This window comes from Arvicola amphibius, chromosome 4 (genome assembly GCF_903992535.2).
Source record: "Arvicola amphibius chromosome 4, mArvAmp1.2, whole genome shotgun sequence".
NCBI classification, from domain to species: Eukaryota; Metazoa; Chordata; class Mammalia; order Rodentia; family Cricetidae; genus Arvicola; species Arvicola amphibius.
Window position 1 is genome coordinate 6633415 of NC_052050.1, and position 12653 is coordinate 6646067.

At 55.2% G+C, this 12653-nt stretch overlaps 1 protein-coding gene across 1 annotated transcript; it reads left to right on the plus strand.

The window, feature by feature from the left end:
- The first annotated feature begins 700 nt into the window (after positions 1-700).
- Grin2c (glutamate ionotropic receptor NMDA type subunit 2C) lies at positions 701-12421 on the plus strand. The gene is made up of 12 exons (XM_038327182.1): positions 701-1151; positions 3228-3826; positions 4127-4241; positions 5237-5448; positions 5599-5764; positions 6021-6174; positions 7218-7343; positions 7467-7696; positions 8023-8183; positions 8632-8819; positions 10325-10557; positions 10897-12421. The coding sequence occupies exons 1-12, from the start codon at positions 753-755 to the stop codon at positions 12025-12027; spliced, it is 3714 nt and encodes a 1237-aa protein (XP_038183110.1). The 5' UTR covers positions 701-752; the 3' UTR covers positions 12028-12421.
- The last annotated feature ends 232 nt before the right edge of the window (positions 12422-12653 follow it).

Consider the following 12653-nt stretch of genomic DNA (forward strand, 5'->3'; position numbering starts at 1 on the left):
GTGTGGACTGGGCCAGGGCAGTGCTAAGAACTACCTTTTCTTCATTTGGCAGAGACGCTATCGCCCACAGGATAAAATTTGCTGATGGCAGTGACTAGCTGGATCTCTTATTCTGAAAGTTCAGAAAGGCTAAGTGACGTCTCAAAGGCAGCACAGATGAGGCCGGAGAGACGGCTCAGTGGCTGCAGAAGACTGTAGTTTTATTCCTGGCACACACACCTGGCAGCTCACAACGACCCGGAACTATAGCTCCAGGGGCTCTGACTCTCCTGGCACACACACGCACACACACACACATACAGACCCCTACACAAACACATACAACTTCACATAAGTTCGTAATAAAGCTTTTCTGTTTGTTTTTAAGCTCACACCGCTGTGAGTGGCGTTCCTGATTTGAGCTCAGCTCTGTCCACCTCAGCTCGGGGCTCTTGAACACTAACGTTCCAGCGTCTTTGCTAGAGCAGAACCCAGGTAACTGGGTTTGGGGACTGTGACCTTTCTAGCTATTTATAAATAAGGATGACAAGCCTTGTCTTGGCTTCTGCCTCTCCAAGGTGCCCTGGGGATGCTCAGCTAACCTGTCTCTTTCTCTCTGTCTGTCTGTCTGTCTGTCTGTCTGTGTCTCCCCGTGGTGGGAGGTTTACTCTTCTCTGTCCTCTGGCCGTGTGTTCTCTGGTCCTTACCTCCTGTCTGTCTGTCTGCCTTTCTCTGTGCCTACCCTGGTTTCTCTGCAGGACCCTCCAGTGGACATGGGTGGGGCCCTAGGGCCGGCCCTACTGCTCACTTCACTCCTTGGTGCCTGGGCAGGTCTGGGCCCAGGACAGAGAAAGCAGGCAGTGACGGTGGCGGTGGTGTTTGGCAGCTCTGGGCCACTGCAGGCCCAGGTCCCTACTCGTCTTACCCCCCAGAACTTCCTGGACCTGCCTCTGGCGATACAGCCACTCACAGTTGGCGTCAACAACACTAACCCCAGCAGCATCCTCACCCAGATCTGCGGGCTTCTGGGTGCCGCCCGTGTCCACGGCATCGTCTTTGAGGACAACGTGGACACCGAGGCAGTGGCCCAGCTACTGGACTTCGTCTCCTCCCAGACCCATGTGCCCATCCTCAGCATCAGTGGAGGCTCTGCTGTGGTCCTCAGCCCTAAGGTGCCTGTCTAAATTCTTGTCCCTTCCTCCTTGAGCCCAGGGCTAGGATGGAGCTAGGGCTCTGAATTGCTGTTGTATTTGTCTGGATGAGGTGGGCAGACAGCCTTTCAGCTGTGGTGGCCTGGCTGGCTACTCTGCTTCTCCACCCATTGGTCAGGTCCTAGGCTCTTTGGATACTGAGCATTCGTATGTAGGGGATAGCACAACAGGGCCAGATGACTGCTCCAGGCATGGGAGAGACAGGCACACTTGGTTCCCCTGGGGAGAAAGTCCCCAGCACAGATTCATATGCAATTCCAAGTGACAGAGGCATTTTGAAGGAAAGACAGATGCCACCAGGGATGGAGTCTTATGGGGCCTATTTGGATAGGGTGTTGGTCAGATATGAGGTTTCAACAAATGATGTCTGTTCTGAGGCCAGAGGCTAAGCGGGAATTGGGAGGGATATAAGAATCTGGCTGGAGCCTTTGCTGACAGAGAGAAACCTGGAGAAGGAGGCGGGACTCGCCACTTGGGAAGCATTTGACTTTATTCTAAGTGAGGGTCAGCCGAGGAAGGCAATGAGGGAGAGCACTGGCTTGGTTTGCTTCTCTTTCGTTGCTCCTTCAACACAGAGAGGTCTGAGAATAAACAGAAAGAGAATAAAGGCACATCACCCACCTTCCGTCCACCTTGGTGCCCCTCCCTCCCCACTCTCCTCCCTGCCCATCGCTTCCTCCACTGTGGTAAACGGACACAAAGTTCCAGACAGCTTATTATCCCACCCATAAATATTTCATGTGTACCTCCAGCAGACAGAAGCTTAAGAAAAGTAAAACCACCATATACTCTCACATCTAAAATAAATAATAAAAGTTCCCCAGCCTCCTCAAATATCCGGCCAGTGGCCACACTTCCCCACCGCCTCATAAATGTCATACATGTTTATTTTTAAATCTGTTTGCTTGGATCAGAAGCCAAATGAGGTTCACACATGGTGGCTGGTGGCTTCAAAGTCTCCACCTTTGCACGGTCTCTCTTTGAGATAGGATGTCACCTGTATCCTGGGCTACAGTTTGGAACTTAATGTGTACATCAGGTTGGTCTTGAACTTGTGGCCCTCCTACCTCCCAAGTGCTGTGGTTACAGGCATGGGACACCACAGCTTGCTTCTCTTTTAGTTAAAATGTGGCTATTGAAGAAACTGAGTTTGGGGCCTATAGTTCTCCCCTGCCCCACCTTTTTTGTTTTGATTTATTTTATGTTTTTCGTGACAGGGTTTCTCTGTATAACAGCCCTAGCTGTCCTGTAATTAGCTCTGTAGGCCAGGCTGGCCTCAAACTCACAGAGATCCGCCTGCCTCTGCTTCCTGAGTGCTGGGATTAAAAGCGTGTGCCACCATTGCCCGGTTTATAGTTCCCTTTTTAAAAAATTAAGATCGGAATGAAGACAATGAGGAGGCATCTTAGGAGTAGTGTAGTGGCCCCAAGGAGACCTTAGGAGAAACCAGTCACTGAAGCTGGCAGTGCCTGTGGACTTTGGGGTGTACAGGTAGTGTGAAGGAGGAGCTTTCTCGCTCCGAGGCTCTAGGCTGGATGGTGCCTCCTGTTATCTATCTCTGGGCCGGGCAACACAGCTCCCAGGACTTTGTTTCTCAGCTCTCTCGGTACTTGGAGGGTACTCACTGTAATTTCCAAATTCAGATTGGTCTGGGCAATGCTTCTTAAACTCGCAGTCTCAGGGAGAACCCGGAAGATCTTGCTTATAGGCAGATTCCAGGCATCACCCTTAAATTCGGTTGGATGCCGTAGGTTTCGGGGTGCAGCCAGGGCTTCTGGGTTTCTAATAAGTTCACTGATGGTGCTGAGGCTTCTTCTGGTCGGTGGTCCAGCAGGGTCAGGTTCAGGGGCGGGAATTTTAGTTTTTAACATTCCCCAGCGAGTCCAATGGACCACAGGGCAGGAGTTCCCCGGGACACTGAGCCCTCTCCAACCCTGACTCCAGGGTTTCAGGAGCAGGGAAAGGTGGGGGCAGGGGCGCTGGGCGAGGCTCATTCCGCCCCGCCCCCCACTCAGGCCCGCCACACCCCGTCCCCAGGAGCCTGGCTCCGCCTTCCTGCAGCTGGGCGTGTCCCTGGAGCAGCAGCTGCAGGTGCTGTTCAAGGTGCTGGAGGAATACGACTGGAGCGCGTTCGCGGTCATCACCAGCCTGCACCCGGGCCACGCGCTCTTCCTCGAGGGCGTGCGCGCCGTCACCGACGCCAGCTATCTTAGCTGGCGGCTGCTGGACGTTCTCACCCTGGAGCTGGGCCCGGGCGGGCCCCGAGCGCGCACTCAGCGCCTGCTGCGCCAGGTCGACGCTCCCGTGCTGGTGGCCTACTGCTCCCGCGAGGAGGCCGAGGTGCTCTTTGCTGAGGCTGCACAGGCTGGCCTGGTGGGACCTGGCCATGTGTGGCTGGTGCCAAACCTGGCGCTGGGGAGCACCGACGCGCCCCCGGCAGCCTTTCCGGTGGGCCTCATCAGTGTGGTTACCGAGAGCTGGCGCCTGAGCCTGCGCCAGAAGGTCCGCGACGGTGTGGCCATCCTGGCCCTCGGTGCCCACAGCTACCGACGTCAGTACGGTACCCTGCCTGCTCCGGCTGGGGACTGCCGAAGCCACCCCGGACCTGTCAGCCCTGCTAGGCAGGCCTTCTACAGGTAAGTACCTACCTGTCATGTGGGGCACTTCAGGGGACTTGAATGGCAGCGAGCTTGGGATCCCGTTCTCTCACCCTCTATCTCCCACTAGGATATGCTAGGGTCAAGTTACTTTAGGACTCTGGGTCTTAGCATCCTTATCTAAAGAAGCAGTGGGTTTGGAACGGTCCATGGGTTCAACACAGGGAGACTTAAGATAATAAGCACATGCATGAATGCCCTTTGATGGTGGTAGTATGGGGTGTCCTAGGCACATCCTGGGGTGGGACATCCTGACCCCTCTTTGCCTCACCTCCCTAGGCACCTACTGAATGTCACCTGGGAGGGCCGAGACTTCTCCTTCAGCCCTGGTGGGTACCTGGTCCAGCCCACCATGGTTGTGATCGCCCTCAACCGGCACCGCCTCTGGGAGATGGTGAGACGGGGGTGAGCCCAGGGCTTCTCTGTTCATGGCTCAGCCGAAACTTCCTTCACTGGGAAACCTTTGAGGCCTCCCAGATGCCTTAGGACACCCCTCCCCCCAAACCCACTGGCTCCCAGAACACCCTGCTTTCCTTGTATCACTGAACTTAAGCATTTCGGCCGCATAGTCCTGGCCCTAGAGGGGTGACCTATGTCTGAGCTGGCCAGCTGGACACGTAAATCATTGGGATAAGGAAAGATCCGTGCTTGAGTACAAATGCATGCAAAACAGCACCAGGCACGGGGTGATTATTCTTGCCTGTAATCCTAGTACTCAAGGGGCAGAGGCAGGAGGATTGCTTCAAATCCGAGTCCAGCTTGGTTGATGGGATTTACATAGCAAGTTACAGGCCAGCAGGGCTACGTGGTGAGAACTTGTTTTGCCCTCTAACAAAACAAAACAAAAACAACCCAAGACGGCGGTGAGTAGAGAGGAAGACAATTTGTTTTGCTTTCAAAGGAGGAAACTAGAGAAGTCATTGCTGAAGTTGAGATGTTTAAGTTGGTCTTTAGAGCACTGAGCAGAGCCTCGTAGGACAGTGTGCTAACCTGGTGTGGACAAAAGGCTGTTAAATGATGCAGTGGATGGTGGTGGGGGGGTTAAGAACAATGGGGGAATGTTGCACATGAATGTGGCTGAAGGCTTCGTGCTGAGTTCATGGGAAAGTGAGCATCGGAAGACAGCTGGAGCTTTAGGAAGGTGTTTTGGGTCAGCAGTGATGTGGTGACAACCTTGGAGATCACAGGACCTGGAGGAGGCTTTGGGGAGCCTGCCCTTGTGCCTGTCTGTCTAGCTTCCAGTGCCTCTGCCCAAGCCTCCCTAATCTGTCTTCCCTGGGTATTTCTAGGGTTGGTGACTTTGGCAGACAGTCTGCAGAAGCGCTGTCTGGAGGCTAGGTGTGGGAAGCAGTACCGTGGGTTCTGGCTGAGGCAGGTTGTCCTCTGCAGGTGGGGCGCTGGGATCACGGAGTCCTGTACATGAAGTACCCAGTATGGCCTCGCTACAGCACATCTCTGCAGCCCGTGGTGGACAGCCGGCACCTGACGGTGGCCACCCTGGAAGAACGTCCCTTTGTCATTGTGGAGAGCCCTGACCCTGGCACAGGTGGCTGTGTACCCAATACTGTGCCCTGCCGTAGACAGAGCAACCACACCTTCAGGTCCGGTGTGAGCTGGGGGCTGCCACGGGTGGGTCAGCTGCTGTGTGTATGTCTCATGCTTGGGTAGGGGGTGGGGTCCATATGCCAGGCTGGGAGGAGCAGCTGGGGTTGAGAGCTGTGCTGGGTTCTGACTTATGGTGGTGGCTGCAGCAGCGGGGATATAACCCCCTACACCAAGCTCTGTTGCAAGGGCTTCTGCATCGACATCCTCAAAAAACTGGCCAAAGTAGTCAAGTTCTCCTATGACCTGTACCTGGTGACCAACGGCAAGCATGGCAAGAGGGTGCGTGGCGTGTGGAATGGCATGATTGGGGAGGTACGTTAACCCCAGGTTCAACCATAGGGTCAACTGGGACCACCCTTCTTGCTGCGAGATTTCACATTTCCCTTAGCCATGTGGTTGTGCAACTGGGCTGTCAGTTCTGCAGTGAAGTCCTGGGAACTAAGCTCTGAGGACCCAGGGAGGGAGTAGCCGGTTTCCACTCTTGGCTGCTGGATGCACTTCCTGGATAAGGACTGGGGAGGATGCTGAAGTCCCTGGGGAACCTCTTCAATCCCCTCCTGCCCCCTAGGTATACTACAAGCGGGCAGACATGGCCATCGGCTCACTCACCATCAACGAGGAGCGCTCTGAGATTATTGATTTCTCTGTGCCTTTCGTGGAGACGGGCATCAGCGTGATGGTGGCTAGAAGCAATGGCACTGTCTCCCCTTCGGCTTTCCTGGGTGAGCTTTGGGTGGCTAGTGAAGACTCTGGGCGCAGGGACCCAGGGGTGGGAGTGGGGATGAATGGAAAGGTGAAGTTTGGGGTGGACCCTCAAAGCCAAGCATGTTACCCTCGAGAGAGTCTTAGAGGGTGGCCGGAGGCGAGCGAAGGGGAAATGGAAGGAGCGATGCTAATGTCAGTGGGCTCTGAGCCAGGTCAGGATGAAAAGAACCCGGCAGGCTAATGGAGCCACTGGGAAGGATGCGAAGACAGATCGGCAGGCTGGTTACAGGCTGTGCTGTTGGGATAGGCCGTGGGCCAAGGATGAAGCATGTGGGGAACATGAGATAGATGCTAATGGTTTTCTTAATCCATTAGGAACTCTGAATTTGGGGGGGTCAGGCCCCCAGCCAGATTACAGGGTTACAACAGTACAACTAAGTTCCTTCCCTTTTCCAGAGTGCCCAGTGGGAGGTCAGGGATAAGAGCTGTGAGGACTGGGGAGCGGCTGAGAGCTGGCTAGGCTAGTGTGAGATCCCAGCTGGGTGGCTTTAAGAAAGTCACAGAGCTGAAAGTGGTGGCATGTGCCTTTAATCCCAGCTTTTGGGAGGCAGAGTCAGGAGGATGTGTGTGAGTTCAAGGCCAGTCTGGTCTATATAGTGATAGTGAGTTCCAGGCCAGCCAGCCAGCCACACACACACACACACACACATACACACACACACACACACACAGCCTCTCTGAGTGTCAGAGAAGAGACCCACCCCCACTTCCTAGGATGGCTTTCCCAGCAAAGGAGCAAGTGCTCCAGATAGCAATGGTATCTTAATCCAGGAGACAAACTCTGAAGGGCTTGGGTTTTAGTGCCCACATCGATGGGATGTGATATAAGACTTGCCCTCAGGGCCTCATATTCCAGGCCTAGAGTTCAAAACCCTCCTCAGTAATGGACTCTGATGGCCTACAGCAGCCCCCCTCTTTGCACACGTCACCAGTTGTTGCTGCCTAGTGCTATTGGAACGGAGTGGGGCCGAGATCTCTGAGCCACTTGCCTTGTCCCCAGAACCCTACAGCCCTGCCGTGTGGGTGATGATGTTTGTAATGTGTCTCACGGTGGTTGCCATCACTGTCTTCATGTTCGAGTACTTCAGCCCGGTCAGCTACAACCAGAACCTCACCAAGGGCAAGAGTAAGCTACTCCCTGGGCCTGGGTGGAGGGACAGGGGTGGAACCGCCAGGGAAGAGGCTCCCACCAGGCTATGAGCCCTTTCAGTGGGTCAGGAAAGTCCTAGTGCTCACCTCTCACCCCCAGAATCTGGAGGACCATCCTTCACCATCGGCAAGTCCGTGTGGTTGCTGTGGGCACTGGTCTTCAACAACTCTGTTCCCATCGAGAACCCCCGGGGCACCACCAGCAAGATCATGGTCCTGGTGTGGGCTTTCTTTGCTGTCATCTTCCTCGCCAGCTACACGGCCAATCTGGCAGCCTTCATGATCCAGGAGCAATACATCGACACTGTGTCGGGCCTGAGTGACAAGAAGGTTCCTGGGCCACAGCCAGGTGGAGGGTGGGGACACACCAAGGGTGGGGACAGACCTTGGATGGGCAGACACAGGACAAACAGTCTGGGGAAGTGGAACTAAGGCTGAAGCAGGAAGAATTTGGATGCCTGAGGAGAAGGAGCCAGGACTGTTCAGGCCCACAGCCCGAGTGTCCTTGGCTGAGTCTCCCCTGACTCAGGCTTCTGTGTTTCCATTTGTAAAAGACAGGGGAGGCCTGGGCTGTGCAAGTCAGACTTGAGGACTGGGACTCTGCTACCCGGGAGGCTAGATGAAGGGGGTGGGAGTGGCTTGCATTCTGCCTATAGTTTCAGCGGCCTCAAGATCAATACCCGCCCTTCCGTTTTGGCACGGTGCCCAACGGCAGCACGGAGAGGAACATTCGGAGCAACTACCGTGACATGCACACCCACATGGTCAAGTTCAACCAGCGCTCGGTGGAGGATGCTCTCACAAGCCTAAAGATGGGGTGGGTCCCCAGTCCCGTGCCCTCCTCTGCCTCTGGCTCCATGTCTAAGCACCTTTAGGTGTCCCTCCCTTAGAGACCTAAGCTGGGGACAGTGGAGCTGGCATGTCTTGTGGGGCTCTTGGGGAGGGAAGAGGGGATCTTGGGGCAGAGTGGAGTGGAATATGAAAATAGGTATTTACCATATGGGCCAGAAATACAAGTGAACGGTTGACTCTAGTTTGAGGTGATTATAAAGTTGCAGGCTCTTGAGGGCACAAGAGGATGAGCAGAGGGACTTATATTCTAGAGCAGAGCACTGGCTATCCTCTCTGAGGAACGAGGAAGGGGTCCTTGCAAGGGCACCTCTCTGGTGGTGCCTGTAGGCTCCTGTACTCAGACCCTTGTCCAGGCCTTGGGTTTGGTGCTTCCCATATGGGTCCCTGGCCCTGAGGGCTCATTCTGTCTCTAGGAAGCTGGACGCCTTCATCTACGATGCTGCTGTCCTCAACTACATGGCGGGCAAGGACGAAGGCTGCAAGCTGGTCACCATTGGATCTGGCAAGGTCTTCGCCACCACTGGCTATGGCATTGCCATGCAGAAAGACTCCCACTGGAAGCGGTCCATAGACCTGGCACTCCTGCAGTTCCTGGGGGATGGTGAGCACCATCGCTTTTAGGGTCCAGGAAGGGACCAGGGTGGACCACAGAGCCTGTGTTTATCAGCATCTCCATCATCATTTCTGAGTGTACAGTCTCAAGGGCAAAGGCTTCTGGGAGTATGGATGGGGCAGTTGGGGTGCAAGTATATGAGCCCTCAGGAAGGGATGGCTTGTAAGAGGGAGCAAGGATCAGAGCTGGGGGGTCCCCAAAGTGCAAGGAAGGTAATAGAGTTGCTTGGTGGGGGTTCTGATTGACTGAGTTCCCCCAGGCACCTTCTGGTTTTCCTGGACGAGTACGTCTCTTCTCTCATCTTGAGATTACCTGGGGTGGGACCAAACTTTTGCCTACTCCCAAGCTAGAAGCAGGCTAGCCTTGGCAGCAGGGTTCACTAGTTGGAGTGGCCAGCCCAGCCTGCTCTAAACCCAGAGAAAGCTCTGAGTTCACAGTTCCAGGCTTAGCAGATAAAATGTGGTCTGAGTTGGGTATGGGGGTGTGGACATCTGTAATTGTAGCACTCAAAGGACCAAGGTAGAGAGCTCATGAGTTTGAGGCAAGCCTGAACTATAAATCAAGAGCTTGTCTCAAAATAAAACAAAGCACACTCCATGCCTTGGGGCTGCAGAGATGGCTTAGTGGTTAAGAATATGCACTGCTCATGCAGAGAGCCTGAGTCTGGTTCTTAACACCCACATCAGGTGGCTCATAACTGACAGTAATTCCAGCTCCATTGGAACTGGATGCCTCTGGCCTGCATGAGCACCTGCGCTCAAATAGTACCCATGCATAGACATAAATATGCAATATTAAATTATTAATAAATCTGCTGTTTATTACATTTATTATTTTTAATTAAATAAATTGACCAAATTTAATTAATAATAATTAAAAATAAATCTCAACAATCCCCCATAATCTTGAACTCAAAACGCTGTCAGTACCATAAATTCTGTGTAATAATGAGAGCAAATAAGAGTGCTTGCGGTTGCCCAGGGGCTCAGCGCGAGCTTGGCATGTTAGTGGTAGAGAGCATATGGTGAATGAATGAATGAATGGATGGATGGATGAATGAATGAATGCTAAAATTTAACCAATTGGCAAGCCTTTACTGGCAGGCATGGTAGTGTCAGCCTGCACTCCCAGCACTTGGGAGGTGGAGGAAGGAGGATCAGTAAGTAGTTCAAGATCTTCCTTGCCTACTATCAAGTTCAGGGCTTGCCTGAGCTACATGAAACCCTGTCTCAAAACAAAACAAAACAACAACAACAAAAACAAGACTTTACGGGGCAGATGGGAGTGGACGGTAAAGGGCACAAGACTGGCATTAATTCTGCAACTAGCTTCTCTCTGCTTTTCCTTCTTGCTTTACTGACTGCCCATGTCCTGCCTCTGCTGCCCTGGTTCCCCACCACGGAACAAGGATGTAGAACGGTCCTCTCTCCGGGCTCAGGGAGAGTGTTGTTGGGCTTGCGGTGGTCCTGAGTCTTGTATGTACTCTCTGCCAGGAGAGACCCAGAAGCTGGAGACCGTGTGGCTCTCGGGGATCTGCCAGAACGAGAAGAACGAGGTGATGAGCAGCAAGCTGGACATCGACAACATGGCCGGTGTCTTCTACATGCTGTTAGTGGCCATGGGGCTGGCCCTGCTGGTCTTTGCCTGGGAGCACCTTGTCTACTGGAAACTTCGCCACTCAGTGCCCAGCTCACCCCAGCTGGACTTCTTGCTGGCTTTCAGCAGGGTAGGTGCCTGCCTCTTCCTACACAGGTGTCAGTGTTAGGGACAGCAACCCAGCTGGCTGCAGAGCCATTTACAGATGTCAAACTGAGATCTTGGGAAGAGGTGTGGTTTGCCAGCAAGGTGGGGCTTTGGGACCTCCGTGCCACTTGCTAAAAAGTGTAGGGAGAACGAATAAACTTGATACTTCATTCATCTGCCCAATAGCACATTGCCTGACACACAGGGAGCACACAGTAGGGGGTTTACAAGACGTTGCTGAGAACATGGTTGGGGACTGTGGTGGCTGTTGGTCCCTGAGAAGAAGGCTCAGCTCACGGCCTGTGTCTCCTCTACTGCCTAGGGCATCTACAGCTGCTTCAACGGGGTGCAGAACCTCCCCAGCCCTGCACGGCCGCCCAGCCCGGACCTCACAGCAGGCTCGGCCCAGGCCAGTGTGTTGAAGATGTTGCAGGCGGCTCGAGACATGGTGAACACCGCAGATATGAGCAGCTCCCTGGACCGCGCTACACGCACCATAGAAAACTGGGGCAGCAACCGCCGAGTACCTGCTCCCACCAGCTCGGGCCCGCGGTCATCCACCCCGGGTCCTCCCGGACAACGGAGTCCCAGTGGCTGGGGGCCTCCCGGTGGGGGCCACACACCGCTAGTGCGCAGGGCCCCGCAGCCTCCCGGCTGCCCCGCAGCGTGCGGGCCGCCTTTGCCTGAAGTGCCTCGAGCACCCTGCAGGCACGCTTGGGATGCCCGGTGGCCGGTGCGGGTCGGGCACCCGGGGCGGCACCTCTCGGCCTTCGAGCGGCGCGCGCTCCCGGAGCGCCCCCTGTTGCCCACACACTGCCACTACAGCTCCTTCCCCCGAGCTGAGCGATCCGGGCGCCCCTTCCTCCCGCTCTTCCCGGAGCCCCCTGAACCCGACGACCTGCCCCTGCTCGGGCCGGAACAGCTGGCTCGGCGGGAGGCTCTGTTGCGTGCGGCCTGGGCCCGGGGCCAGCGTCCTCGTCATGCTTCCCTACCTAGCTCGGTAGCAGAAGCCTTCACTCGATCCAGCTCGCTGCCTGCCAGGTGCACCGGTCACGCCTGTGCCTGCCCCTGTCCCCAGAGCCAGCCATCCTGCAGGCACTTGGTTCAGGCACAGTCGATGCGGCTGCCGTCCTACCGGGAGACCTGTGTGGAGAGCGTACCGGCAGGGGTGGCCACCTGGCAGCCCAGACAGCACTTTTGCCTGCACACCCATACCCACCTGCCATTCTGTTGTGGGGCTGTCTGCCGTCATCCTCTACCTTGTGCCAGTCACAGTCCCTGGCTCGTTGGCACCTGGGAGCCTCCATTACACAGAGGCAGGACCCTGGGGCTAGGGACAGGCTACAGGGACAGTGGGGTGCTGGAAGAGGTCAGTAGGGACGCTTGTGGGACACAAAGTTTTCCGAGGTCCTGCACCTGGAGGCGAATCTCCAGCCTGGAATCGGAAGTGTGAGGTGCCCACTGGCCTGGTTCCTGCTGGATTGGATTTTGTGGCTGGGCTTGGTCATGTTTGGTGGGCAGGCAAGTATGGGCGTCTCTGGCTTCTCCTTTGAAATCCTGGCCACGGGACCCCAGTGAAGGCGATGTCTGCCATGGCCAGCTTGTGATCGTGACCGGCTCAGGTCCTGGTGTGGGCTGGGATCTTGCTCATCACACAACCTTGCAGTCACAGGGAGTAAATGGGTCCCTATCCCGGTGCCAGCCAGTTCCTAGTTGTGAACTGCTGTAGCTTTGGGTTGGGGACACAGAAAATGGAACCGGAGAAGGGGGTGGGGCCATCCCACCCCTTGCTCCAGGAGGCTGGAATTTCTTCTCATTGGAGCATTAAAGAAATGTTTTACAGCCCACTTGGTCCAGGCTGCCTCATTCTACATCCGGGAGGGTGCCCAGTACAGCCTCGGGTGTGTTTTGGGCTGGACATCTGCTGATAGCCTTAGCTTCAGGGGTGTCCTAGAGCCAGGTAGGAATAGGTGAGCCTGGGGGAGAGGGAGGCTCCCGGCAGCATAAGCCATTTGGCATTCAGGGCCAGTTCCACCTATTCTGAGACAATTCTGCTCAGTATGGGGGTTCTGGGGGTGA